This window comes from Psammomys obesus, unplaced genomic scaffold (genome assembly GCF_907164565.1).
Source record: "Psammomys obesus unplaced genomic scaffold, mPsaObe1.curated_primary_1811, whole genome shotgun sequence".
NCBI classification, from domain to species: Eukaryota; Metazoa; Chordata; class Mammalia; order Rodentia; family Muridae; genus Psammomys; species Psammomys obesus.
The window spans coordinates 36035409-36049950 of record NW_026596051.1 but is presented as its reverse complement, the minus strand read 5'-3'; the positions used below and the strand labels follow the sequence as shown (position 1 = coordinate 36049950).

Genomic DNA, 14542 nt, shown 5'->3' with positions numbered 1-14542 from the left:
CATAAATTTAGTTTTAAAATGATTGCAACATATCTAGTCTCAATGATATAGTTAGAACATGGAACTAATTAGTATAAGAAGAGAAGGTAAATGATCAGACTGGCCAGTAAATCTCACAAAGACCTCCTCCTCAACCATATGCTACAGCTCTCATCCCATCAGCAAGCTCAGGAATGCATGGCAAGGGGATTGACTGAGGGCATGACTGACTCAGTAGCATTATCTTCTGATGTGCAAGACAGTATCATACCATAGCATGCATTCCAGACAGATTTCCATCTAAGTTTTTCTACACACTACCCTGTTAGTGCTTCAGCGGCTTCTCCTTAGCGCTCATCAAAAGTCTATGTTCTTCATTTATTCAACAGTGGAGGATAACTAGTGGGTAGAGAAGGAAGTGAAGGGAAACTCTCCTACTTGTGAGCAGCTATAGTATCTAGAACAGACTCCCACTGACTTTTTTTTCATTTCCTACCTCTCCCACCATTAAGTAAGAACTAAACAGGACTCCAGGTATGCAGAAACACAATGGATTATTCTTTTCAGTCATTACATTAATACTGGAAGATGTCATCATGTTGCCAATTACAGACTTCAAGGAATAGTGCTACTGTGCTCACTTACTCAGAAGGTACAAAGACTAAATGTTAACATATAGTCATTTTCTACAGTTGTGGGGGTTTTGAATGAGATGCCCCCTAAAGTCTCAGGCATTATTAGCATATTTGGTCCCTCTGCTGGTGGTGCTATTTGGGGAGGTTGAAAAGTATGTCCCTAGGGGTGTGTTTAGTGAATTCAAAGGGTTGCACCATTCCAGTGTGCTTTGTGACTCCTGCTTGTGCTCTGAGCTGCTGCTCCAGTCACCTCCCTGGCCCCTGCCATGTCTCCCCACTGTGATGGTGATGGATTCAACCCCTCTGGAGCATTAAGTTCTAAATAAACGCTTCCTTCCCTAACTTTCACAGCAATAAAAAAGTAACTAAGACAACAGCCAAATGTCTAAGTAGGCTATAGCATAGGTTCATTGTAATGATCACTAAATTTATAAAGTAAGAATATGTATAAAACATAACCAAACAATTGGCACTTACAGATTTTTATTTAAAAAAAAAAAGATACACCAGTAAATGAAGACTATCAAGCCTAACAGTTATACAACTTTATGACATTTTTCAATAAATAATTCACAATAAAATACTTCAGCAGAAAAATGTTAAATGTACCTTTCGTGCTAATGGGATACTCAGTTCCGTACACATACTATTTAAACTCTTCAAGATTCTTTTTTCCCAACTTCCCTAAAATAAAAGAAAGACTCTATCATTGTTTTCCATTAACAGTATGTACCCTAATTTTAAAAAGTTACTATGATAGTCATAGAAATGGCAAAACTGGTTGCGATGGCTATCCTCACTCATTAGTTCACCCAGCAAACACTGATTGCTTCTCATTCTGCATCAGATACTGTCCAGAGTGCTGTGACATCAGCGGTGCTGTGGTTTGGACCGTCAGTGCTCTTGGGCCCAGTGTTAACATCTTGAACTGCAGCAGTGCACAGCTGCGAGGCAAGGGGACTCTGACTGGAGCCTACTGACAAGTTCTTTAAGGCAGTGGGAGGGTTCCTCTAGGGCATTTTGGGGGTTGACAGACATATGCATTGTGTATTTGGAATTTCCACAAGCAGATAAGGGCTAAATTAGTTCTACCAGGAAGGATAGACTCTGGAGCATTCCCTTCAGGGTCAAGTTCCAGGTCTGTCACAGACTGCTTATGTGAGGTCAGGCTGAGTGACTCAGCTCATCAGCCTCCATGAGTACTAAACAAGAACTAAACAAGTGCACATGTGACATACTAAGTTACTGGCACATTAGAGCTGTGTGTGCTACCGGCACTAGTTTAAAAGAAAACCCAGCCCTTATAAGCACCATACTTGAACTAGTTTCTTCAGGTACCACTTTCTTTGAATGTACCAAAGTAGTTCCCAAAGTATTTAAAGTGTCTGAACTTCAGTTAATCCAATGTTGTTCAAACTATGACTACGGAAGCCTGACTGGGAGGAAAGCTGCAAAGTCTTAGTCGATATAAATGATGTTCCTACTGCATAAAGGTCAGCAGAGTAGATGGAACAGATGTGAAGAGGCTTCTCGGGTTCTCTGAGGGGGCACACAGCAACAGGCAGAAAGGTTTGCACAGACACTACTACTGCAGCATATGGGAAGGTCTAAGGAAACATGTGAGGGCTGAAGGGAGGGCAGATCCTTTCAACAGGGTAATGAGACAGCAACATTAGAGAAAAGGTGCCATCTCAAATGACCCTCACAAAACAGATGGCATTTTGATAACACAAAGTGAGCAGAAAGCACTTTCCAGGACAGAAAAACAAAATGTGAACAGTGTCCATAATTCAGCAGGGAAAAGACACAATGCCCGAGGGGGGCACAGGACAGTCATATAACAGCAGAAAGAACAACATGGATGGGAAAGCGGCAGACAGGGAGTGAAAGTTCCTAAATGCCAAGCTTTTGATTGGTAGTTCTATTTTCTATTTTCTATTTTCTGCATCTGGGAGGCATACTAAAAGGCCATGGGACACCTGAGAAGGTTCTGCTTGTAATTAAAGGTAACAGTAGCCAGGTGATGCTGGCACCTGTAATCCCAGCACTCCAGAGGCATAGGCAATCCATCTTTGTGAATTCCAGGCCAGTCTGGTCTACAGATTGAGTTCCAGGACAGCCAGAACTGTTACATGGAGAAAACTGATCTTGAAAAGCCCAAAAACAAACAAACAAACAAACAAACAAACAAACAAAAAACCCAAAACCAACCAAACAAAAAGTAATAGTACTGAGAGTATATATGGAGACAGTGAGAGAGTGAAAATGGAAAAGTGTAAGACAAGAATGTAAGTTAAAGTACAATCTCTGAAAAAAGTAAGTACTCAATGGAAGTTTTTATTACTGACATCAACATTATCAAGAAAAGTATCAATGTGATAATAGCCTTGGTAATTGAAAGAAAGATCATAAGACTACAAAAATGAGTTTATAAAACTTAAGACTATTTGGACATGTAAAACTGAAATAAAAATACTGCAATTCTAAACTACCACAATAATGACAATGACCTGTTAGTACAAATGGGAGTCATGCAGAGATGCCTATTTGGACAAAACCAGCTAGATCTCACTAAAGAAATAGCCAGCATTCAGTTAGTCATAGAAGAATGGCTGCAAAGGTATTCAGCATCAAAGCAGAAGGAAGCTAGGGGAGTTAATAAGACAACCACAAAGTTTTCAATAAATTAAGTGGCACACACTAAAGATGAGTGAGACACTGGTAGAATTGTAAGTCCTCCCTACATGGTGAAGTTTTAAGACAATCTAAATGGAAAGTAGATACTAAATAAAAAACATGTCATTACCAGCAGGCAGAAAATTAATCTATTAAAAGTTAAATAAGTGATTTTGGACTAATGATTAACAGAATTAAGCGATTTTCTGACCCCAAAGTTGTCAACAGCTTGAGAGGAGACATACACAGTAGAAGTACCATTAGGCTAAGGACTTGAACAGCAAACAAAGTAAGTCTCAAAGAGCAAAAGACAATGAGGCACAGAAGGAACATGATAAAATAATGGTCATAAAATCCAGACTAAGTGGGCTCCACGGAACTGGAGAGAACTTTGTCCTCAACAGAACAAAGAACTGAGTGGGCCTTCCCATGGACAACAAAAAATAGGAAGAAAGGCTGACATTGAGTATGAGAAGATTGCTATGGTTTGAATACAAAACCTCCCTCCACAAGCATATTCATTAACTGTTAGACAGTGGTGTTTGGGGAAAGTGTTTGGATCCTGACGGTTCTGCTTACTGAGTAAAACTGTTGATAGATATAATATAATTTCACTATTATAGTGAAAAAATAGGTGGTGGGGCCTAGTGGGAAGAATTAGGTCACTGGAATCATACCCTATGAAGATGTGCCTTATCCTCTAATTCTTCTGTTTTCTATCTGACATGAGGTGAGCGAACCTGCTCCTCAACAGCCTTTGCCACACCACAGCACACAATGTTGGAGCTAACTGATCATGCACTGAGGCCTCTGAAACTGTGAGCCACAAACTTTTCCTTCCTGAGTTGTTCTCCCATATATTTGTCACAGTAATGAAAAACCAAATTGAAAACTGGTACCAGGAGTAGAGTCATTACTACAAAACCTGACTATATAATTTATAGTGAGAACCAGAACATATCAGAAAGACTTACAAATATTCAAGTTTAGTCAGGAAAGTCTATGTAAAATTGGGGTTAAGGAAGGTTTCTTTTCTGAAGAGACACTATTTAAAAGAAGACAAGTATTTGAAATTGAAATAATATGACAGATATCTTGAACTACCCATTGCAAAAAGTATGAAAGCTTTTTCTCATGAGCACAGAGTGCCCTTAAAGTAGAGCGCCTACTGGCACAGAATCACTGTGCTCAGCCGACCAGGGGGACAGAGGCTGCTACAGGTGTAATTTGGAGAGGTCTGGCCATCACTCAAGTTGAGGCAACCTTGTAGTCATCCGTGGGATACTGGCTTTGCAAGGATGCAAAATATAAGAGCTCTCGTGTCATGGAAGCATCCACTCAGATTTCAAATATGTATAAACTGATGCCAGTAATGTGGAAGGTCTGTGAGAAAAGCTCTGGGCTGGGAGAAAAGCCAGCGAAGGAGAGAAGCATTTGCAGTAGTGGAGCTGCCCAAGCCATCTGGAGCTCACCTCAAACTATCATGTGTACCAGGTGACAGACTTAATATCTTGCTGGGTTGCAGTCTTGCTTTGGTTTGAACCTTCCTTTCTATGACCCTATTCCTACCTTTTGAAACAGAACTGTTGACTCTGAACCCTTGTGTAATTTGCTTTTTACATTTACAAGGATTCACAGAAAAGAGTTTTTCCTAAGTCTTAGAAGACAATCCAGACTTAGATATTTGAGAAATAACGAAACTGTTGAGAATATGGGGACTCTTGGAGAAAAACTACATGCCTTATGAGAAGAACATAAATTTTTAGGAGCTAGGCAGTGACTGCTAAGAGTTTAAATACGGGATGCCTCCCTAAGCTCATGTATTGGACAGAAGCTTTTATTGCTGTCAACTAATAGAATCTGAAGTGAATGGATCATAAGACCTCTGAGATTATGGATGGATTATTCCCTTAAAAGACTCATAACACTATGATAATATTGGGACGTGGTGAAAGTGTAAGCTAGAGACTAGCTGGAGGAACGGGGTCACTGAGAATCTGTTCTGAAAAGGTATATCTCATCCCCAGTCCTTCTCCTTCCCCGTGTTTTCTGTCCACCAAGCCATAAACATATCTGTTCCTTTGCATCCTTCCACCAGTGCTCTGCCCCAATGATGCACAGAAGCAATGGAGCTGTGGGCCATGGACTGAACCTCTCAAAACTGTGAGCCAGAATAAATCTCCCCTTCTTTTGAAGTGATTCCCTCAGGCAATTAACACAGTGACAAAGGCCTGGCTAATAGAAAGAGACATTCCAAATGTATAGTTAAGAAGAACCAAAAAATCTGGACACAGGGGTGTTTTCTAAGACTGATACTCCAACCAAGGACTATTCATGGACATAACCTAGAACCCCTACATAGACATAGCCCATGGCAGTTCAGTATCCAAGAGCATTCCCTAGTAATGGGAATAGGGACTGTCTCTGACATCAACTGATTGGCCTGCTCTTTGATCACCTTCACCTGTGGGGGAGCAGCCTTACCAGGCCACAGAGGAAGACAATGCAGCCACTCCTAATGAGACCTGATAGACTAGGATCAGGAGGAAGAGGAGGACCTCCCCTATCAGTGGACTGGGGGAGGGGCATGGGTGGAGAAGAGGAAGGAAAGGTTGGGTTGGGAGGGGAAGAGGGGTGCTACAGGTTGGGATACAAAGTGAATAAACTGTAATTAATAAAAATAATAATAATTTTTAACAAAACAACAGCCTACATACTGGGAAAGGATCTTCACCAACCCCATATCTAACAGAGGACTGATATCCAGAATATATAAAGAACTAAAGAAGTTAAAAAGCAATAAATCAAGTAATCCAATTAAAAAATGGGGTACAGAGCTAAACAGAGAATTCTCTGTAGAGAAATACAGAATGGCAGAGAAACACTTAAACAGATGCTCAACATCCTTAGCCATCAGAGAGATGCAAATCAAAATGACCCTGAGATTTCACCTTACACCCATCAAAATGGCTAAAATAAAAAACTCAAATGACAACACATGCTGGAGAGGTTGTGGTGAAAGGGGAACCCTCCTCCATTGCTGGTGGGAATGTAAACTGGTACAACCACTCTGGTAATCAATCTGGCACTTTTTCAGACAATTAGGAATAGTGCTTCCTTAAGACCCAGCCATATCACTCCTAGGCATATATCCAAAAGTTGCTCAAGTACACAACAAGGACACTTGCTCAACTGTGTTTGTAGCAGCTTTATTTGTAATAGCCAGAAGCTGGAAACAACCCAGATGTCCATCAACAGAGGAATGGATACAGAAATTAATGTATTTTTACACAATGGAATACTACTCAGCAATCAAAAATGAGGAAATCATGAAATTTGCAGGCAAATGGTGGGATCTAGAAAATATCATTCTGAGTGAGGTATCCCAGAAGGAGAAAGACACACATGGTATAATTTTTAAAAAGCTTAATTAAAAAATAAAGAAACCGGTTAATTCAGCCAATACTTATTCAGAAGTTCTCTAGGCTAAGTGCTATGATGGGTGCTGGGAGAGATGCTCTTAAGATAGTGAACACTGGAGCAACTGGACAGGTAAATATTTAGGCTCTATAGGTCCCAGGCTCTCCATTGCAATTATTTAACTCTTGCAGTGCAAAAAGGGTCAGAGATAATATATAGATGATTAAACATGACTATTTCCAAAAATGTATTTTTTTAATTCCTATCATTTTCTTGTGCTATAAGATTTATTTTTCTCACTGCTTACAGATTTGACAAAAACAAATTCCACACATAAAAGGTAAAAAAGTAATTCAGTTAGATATCCATATATACACCAGCATTAACAGTTGACCATTTTTACCTCGGCCTGTATCTAATTTACATAAAAATGCATACATCTAGGTGTGGCTCAAACAAGTACACATATCTGTACAGCCTAAACCATACCTAACACACTGATGATCATCCACAGCAAACTCCCTCACACTTCTTCCTGTAAACTCCCCATTAAACTTCCTTATTCTGACTGGGGATGCCCTTTGTGGCCATAGTACACAGGTTTGTTTTTCTATGAAACTGCCAGGCTTTACCTCAGTGTTGACAGCATTTGAACTCAGGCTGTCACAACCTCCACCAGTGTTTATCTTTTCAGTCTTCATTGTAGCTATTCTTCTGATGTATACAATACAGTTCTTAATATTATTCTTAATTCGTTTTGCAACCAGTCAAAAACACTTGTAAAACACCCTTTTGCTAGCTCTAAAAAGTAGGAGGCAGGCTGCATTCAGCCAAGAACCTAGGAGCTATTGTGTGCCAAGTCCTGCATCTGGAAAGAAAACCATTCATTCATATGCAGAATAAAATGCTATCAGTCAGAGTCGGTGACTGGCAGCTTTAAGGCTCTAATAAGATAAAACATGATTTTTCTATATTAATTAATTAAAATTTTCTGCTGAGAATGGGGGTAAAGACTTTTAATCTCAACACTTTAGAGGCGGAGGCAGGCAGCTCACTGCATTTGAAGTTAGTTTGGCCAATATAGTGAGTTACAAGCCAGCAAGGGATAAGTAGTAAGATCCTGTGATTAAAATTATTTTATCTACACAGGCATGATGATACACACCTTTAATCCCAGCACGATAGAGGCAGAGAAGCACATGGATCCCTCTGAGTTTGAGGTCACTGAGTTCTAGGCTACTGACTTACATAGTCTCAAGGAAAAAAACAATCCAAAAAATATTTAGACCTTAACTTTCCATATTTCTTTTTTTTTTAGTTTAATTCTGCATAACAAAAGCCACACAATTCTTTCATGAACATATTTACCTATTTGTGCTTTTATACAAATACATAAATTTTTATACAAATAGATAAATATCATTTGACCCTAGAGATACCACTTAGAATAAGTATATTACATATTTCCTTCAAATCTCCATTATCTCGGTCATACTGTCTCTATAATCATCTAAATTGGAGGGGTTTTTTTTTATGAAAATAACAGAATCTTGCTAACATAAACCACCATGACTGCGTGAGCAAAGGGTTACATGCACAGAATTTCTGTAGGAATGATTTGAACTTTTCATAATAAAAATTTTAATTTTAATTTTCTGGGGCCATGCTAGAGAGAAGAACCCATCTCTGGCTGTGATGGTTCCACAGTCTCATCCAGCACTCAAAAGAACTTGTGAACCTTCTTCACAAGCATTGCTGTGCCAGGGAGGTGGCTGGGCTGTGTCCAGTAAAGGACAACATAGAGAGATGGGAAAACATGACAGACTCTCTCGCTTTAAATGTGAATGTCTTCTTGCATTTTTTGTGTCTAGCTTGTTTTATTAATTTTTAAAAATGGTTTCTTCCTTGTTGTCAGCCAACGAACAGTGACAGCCTGCTGTGAGAGTAAATATATTTTTAAATATGGTGTCAGTAAAACTGACTTCAAAGGACAGAGGATATTTGTTTGTTTGGTTGGTTGGTTAGTTGGCTGGTTTTTGGTTTTTCGAGACAGGGTTTCTCTGTGCACCCATGACTATCCTGGACTCACTTCACAGACTAGTCTGGTCTGGAACTCACAGAGATTGGTCTGCCTCTGTCTCCCTGAGTGCTGGGATTACAGGCGTACACCATGGCACCCAGCTGGACAGAGGGTTTTTATTGTTGTTGTTGTTTTAGGGATTTAGTTACATACTTCTTTATTTATTTATTTATTTGGTGTTTTGTTTGTTTTTAATGTGTTAATTCATCTAGAGTTCATTCATTTAAATTCACTGGCCTTGAGGAGTAGATTGTAAAAGAAGGCATTACCCCATTTCAAACTTCAGGCCAGTATGGTACATGACCCTTTCTTTCTATGTAATGTTTTCCAGGGTTACATAGGTATTATATATTACTACATTAGCAAAATAGTAATATGCCATATAATATATATTATATACTATAGTATCTATTAAATATTACTATATATATTACTATAACTAAATAGGTATGAATGTTGATTACTGAAAATAAAAAGGCAGAGTGTACAAGCGTCATTATTACTGAAGAGGTTCTTACCCAGTCTTTCTATGATCCAAAATATATTATGCTAATAAGAATATACTCTACACTACATTACTTGGCATGCAAGAAGAAAACAGAAGCAAACAGACAGTGACCAACCTGTGCTTTCCTCATGTACACCAAGGGCTCTTTGAGATGCTCAGGGGGAGCGGAAGGGTGACTGGGCAAAGGGTACCTGGAAGCAGAGAAAGGCAGCTAAATGGCATGGTGAGCTCTCGATACTGAATTAACATGGTGAGAAGTTACTAACTCTGCAGTCCATGCTACAGATAGAGAATCTGTTAATAGTTCATTTGCATGTACAAGGTCTAACAAATTCTTTAATTATACCATCCTAGTAATGGGCAATGTTTTTGTGTTGTATTTCATGCAGGGACTTACTGGGTAGCCCCGGCAGGCCTAGGACTTCCTATACAGACCAGGATGGCCTTGAACTGGTCTTGCCTCTGCCTCCCAACCACTGGGATTACAGATGTGCAAAACCACACCAGACAAAATGTAATCAGTCAAGAACAGAAGCACACTGGCTTACAGTACTGGAGCACATCTGGAGAGAGCCTTACTCCTGTATTACCTGGTGATAAAGGGTAAGAGGCTCACTGGGAAAAGAGCCAAGCCTGGCCTTTCACAGTGTCTCCAGTCCACCTGTAAGGGCAAGGCGCTTGTGCTCTAATGGCTCTCAAGGGGCTCAGCCGTCAGTATTATTACAGTGGAAAGTACATTCCACCCATGAACTTTAGAGGGGACATTTAAACCAGAGCAGACCATTTAAGTAATTGTTTGTCTGGATTTTTAAGACCATTTAATCCTGGAGTTCAGGTTAGAGATAACCTATGGTCTTTATTTGCTCTTTAAAAAAAATAAATGAACTCTGTGTGTGCTTACATGTATGTGAGCTTCTTTATGTGCATATGTCTACTCAGTCTTTACCAGGCAGTGCTCTTAATGGCAGAGCCATCTCTCTGGCTCAGTCTTTATCAGTAACAAAAGTCTGAAATTGAGCTCTCACTTCTGCTTTATCATCATTTTATTCATTGTATCAGCTCCCATTCTGTTTTATCATTTTTCTCCTTTTATTCAGAACTCAAAAAAGAAGAAAGGCAGTATTAATGAGCTCCTACAGAATCTCAACTAGTTATTAAAAAATATATAAAGTTGCACTGTGTAGTGTATTGAAGGTATGACAATGGTTGAAAGATAGTCCTTGCCATCAGCTAAAAAGACAGTCTGCCATATAAAACTATTTCCAGAAATGCACTAGATCACGAAAATAGAAGTTGTTAGTAAAATATCAGATTAAAAGGTCATAATTGGAAATAATGCACAACAGGTATCTCTACTATACTGTGTGAATTAGCATTTTGATCATCATAACAAACATCAAACTTTGATGGCCAAAACTTCTAAAGATATCGTTGAAGTCAATTTCAATAATAGATAGCACGTATATTCAAAGACCAACTTGGAAGACGGTCATAGGCAAAACACTAAAATCTAATTTTAACCAGTTAGAAGAAAAAGTGGGGAAGAGCTTTCACTCACTGGCACAGGAGACAAGTTTATGAACAGAAGACCAACAGCACAGGCTCTAAAATTAACAATGAAATAAATGACACCTCATGAAACTGAAAAGCTTCTATAAAACAAAGGACACTGTTGTCAGAACAAAATAACAGCCTACAGATTAGGAAAGGATCTTCAACAACCCTATATCTGACAGAGGGCTAATATCCAGTATATATAAAGAATGCAAGAAGTTAAACAGCAACAAATCAAGTAATCCAATTAAAAAATTGGGTACAGAGCTAAACAGAAAATTCTCAATAGAGGAATATCGAATGGCAGAGAAACACTTAAAGAAATGCTCAACATCCTTAGCTATCAGGGAAATGCAAATCAAAATGACTTTGAGATTTCACCTTATACCCATCAGAATGGCTAAGATCAAGAACTCAAGTGACAACACATGCTGGAGAGGATGTGGAGAAAGGGGAACCCTCCTCCATTGCAAGTGGGAATATAAACTTGTACAAACACTTTGGAAATCAATCAGGCACTTTCTCAGACAATAAGAAATACTGCTACCTCAAGATCTGGCTATACCACTCCTAGGCATATATCGAAAAGATACTCAAGTATACAACAAGGACATTGCAAACCACATGAGGATCTTTTATTGTAAATCATTACAAGCTGCAGCTTGGACTCACCACCCCCCGCCACCACTGAAGCGGTGAGAGCCAAGAGCCTCATGCTCAGGTTAGTTGGGTGATTTAAAGATTCTGGTTGCTCCTAGTATGGCAGGGGTGATTCCTGCCTGGCAAGCATCTATTGGTCAAAATGCTGCATTTTGAATTGATTGGCTATAGGAAGGTCCCCAGACCATTAATGATCTGGTGTCCCTCCCTAGAGGAATGGGCCAGTTTCCTAGCAATTGTATCTCTAGTGGGTGGGGAAAGAACAAAGCAAGGTGGGTTCTTCCCCTCACGGCATTACTGGACTTCTCCACCCAGCTAGCCTGAGTTCAAGCCTTAAACTTTAATAATAACTGCTGATTTTTAATCTTTTGGTCTCTCATTTCCCCCTTTCCCATGATCATTTGAAGATCCTTTTTTCAGTTTTTTTTTTAATTATATATTTCCTTTTGTGTATTAAAAATTCATATGAGTTTCAGGAAATGAAAAAGTTATGTGACCTGGATCTGGCATAGCTCAAACAGACCCCACATGAGTTTTTCTCTGGTCTTGGGATTCCTCACTTTTCCCATTTAATAGGGAAATTTTAACTTCTGTCTCCAGTCTAAACTTGTCTTAGCAGATTTTCACCTGCTTGACTCTGTTCCAGGATCAGCTATGGACTGCAAGCTGAAATCTGGACTTCCTGGAAGCTGACATGATTGCTCCCTGCCTCTTCGGGTGGATCAACTAACCAGACGCTTCTGAGGACTGCCCCTTTGCCTAGCCTTTGACTGGCATTTCAGCCTCCCTAGCCTCTGATGCCAACGGTCCAATTGTTAGAACTGAAGAAGCTCCAGAAGATGGATCTTTGCCCAAATCCCACCTAGTAGGCTGAAATGCTAAGTCAAAAGGGGCTGGTTCCCTGGCATTAGCTATTTATTATCTTGGGCATATGCTTAGCTGAAATGGGAACTAATATTTCAGCAACTGGGCTAAAAGCCTAGAGAGATACTAGAGAAAAGGGATAATAGTTCTCTTTGGCTTACTATCCCTATATCTACCCTGAAGGGACCCCTACTCATTTTGATTTTTATCTTTGGGACTTGTATTTTAAATTGCTTGATGGCTCTCATGAAAAAATGTTTGGGAGCAATACACTAATGGTACTCAGATCCCATTATAAAAAGGTAAATCTATAGGATACAAGAAAAGACCCAAGATTGGGTCTTCAAATGATCATGGGAAAGGGGGAAATGAGAAACCAAAAGATTTTTTTTAATTAAATAAGATTTTTAAAAATTCTTTATTAATTACACTTTATTCACTTTGTATTCCCCGTGATTCTCTCTCTCCTCCCGTCCCAATCCCTCTCTTCCTCCACCCTCTGCATGCATGCCCCTCCCCAAGTCCACTGATAGGGGAGGTCCTCCTCTCCTTCCTTCTGATCCTAGTCAATTAGGTCTCATCAGGAGTGGCTGCATTGCCTTCTTCTGTGGCCTGGTAAGGCTGCTCCCCCATCAGGGGGAGGTAATTAAAGAGCAGGCCAATCAGTAAATGTCAGACACAGTCCCTGTTCCTATTACAATGGAACCCACTTGTACACTGACCTGCTATGGGCTACATTTGTGCAGGGGTCTTAGGTTATCTCCATGCATGTTCCTTGGTTGGAGTATCAGTCACAGGAAAGACCCCTGTGCTCAGATTTTTTGGTTCTGTTGTTCTCCTTGTTCCTGTCCTCTCCAGATCTTACTGTTCCCCCTTCTTTCATAAGATTCCCTGCATTCTGCCCAAAGGTTGGTCATAAGTCTCAGCATCTGCATTGATAGTCTACAGGGCAGAGCCTTTCAGAGGTCGTCTGTGTCAGGCCCCTGACTTGTTCCCTCTTTTCTCCTTCTTCTGATGTCCATCCTCTTTGCCTTTCTGGATAGGGATTGAGCAAAAAAATAATTTTTTAAAAAAGAAAAAAAAATCTGATTTTAAAAATGTGTGTGGTACTCCTAGGCATATATCCAAAAGATGCTCAAGTACACAACAAGGACATTTGTTCAACCATGTTTTATTCGTAATAGCCAGAACCTGGAAACAACCCAGATGTCCCTCAACAGAGGAATGGATACAGAAATTGTGGTGCATTTACAAAATGGAATACTACTCAGCAATTAAAAACAAGGAAATCATGAAATTTGCAGGCAAATGGTGGGACCTAGAAAAGATCATCCTGAGTGAGGAATCCCAGAAGCAGAAAGACACACATGGTATATATTCACTTATAAGTGGATAATAGACCTATAAGATAAGACAGCATAAACATACTAAAATCTGTGCACCTAAAGAAGCTAAACAAGAAGGAGGACTCAGGATAAGAAGATCAAACCTTACTTAGAAAGACAAATAGGATGGACATTGAAAGTAGGAGAAAATGAGAAGCATAATAAGAGCCTACCATAGAGGGCCTCTGAAAGACTCTATATAGCAGTGTATCAAAGCAGATGCTGAGACTCATAACCAAACTTTGGGCAGAGTACAGGGAATCATATGAAAACAGAGAGACTTGGTAAAACCTGGAGAGAACAGGAGCTCCACAAGGACCAAATATATCTGGGCACAAGCGCTTGCCTAAGACTGATTCTCCAACCAGGGACCATGTATGGCTATAACCTAGAAACCCTGCTCAGATGTAGCCCATGGCAGCTCAGTATCCAAGTGGGTTTCCCTAGTAAGGGGAACAGGGACTGTCTCTGGCATGAACTCTATGGCTAGCTCCTTGACCGCCTCCACCCCGTCATGGGAGGAGCAGCCTAGTCAGTCCACAGAGGAGGACAATGCAGCCAATCCTGGTGAGACTTGATAAGCTAGGGTCAGATGGAAGGGGAGGAGGACCTCCCTTATAAGTGGACTTAGAGAGGGGCAAGGAGGAGATGAGAGAAGGAGGGTGGGATTGAGAGGGAAAAAGGGAGGGGGCTACAGCTGGGACACAAAGTAAATAAACTGTAATTAATATAAAAATTAAATATATATATATATATAAATGTGTGTGGTGGTTTGAATAAG

At 39.9% G+C, this 14542-nt stretch overlaps 1 protein-coding gene across 3 annotated transcripts in view; it reads right to left on the bottom strand.

The window, feature by feature from the left end:
* The window catches only part of Tbc1d19 (TBC1 domain family member 19), a 142854-nt gene that overhangs the window by 101042 nt on the left and 27270 nt on the right, over positions 1-14542 (bottom strand). For 2 of the 3 annotated variants that reach the window (XR_008722010.1, XM_055623932.1), the window contains exons 4-5: positions 9414-9489; positions 1224-1298 (exon numbers count right to left, since the gene is read on the bottom strand). Coding sequence is in view for 2 of the 3 variants with exons in the window: in XM_055623932.1 (XP_055479907.1) it covers positions 1224-1298; positions 9414-9489 (151 nt within the window). In the remaining variant the exon portion in view is untranslated. The remainder of the gene's footprint in view (positions 1-1223; positions 1299-9413; positions 9490-14542) is intronic. The other variant, XM_055623933.1, reaches the window with a different exon arrangement.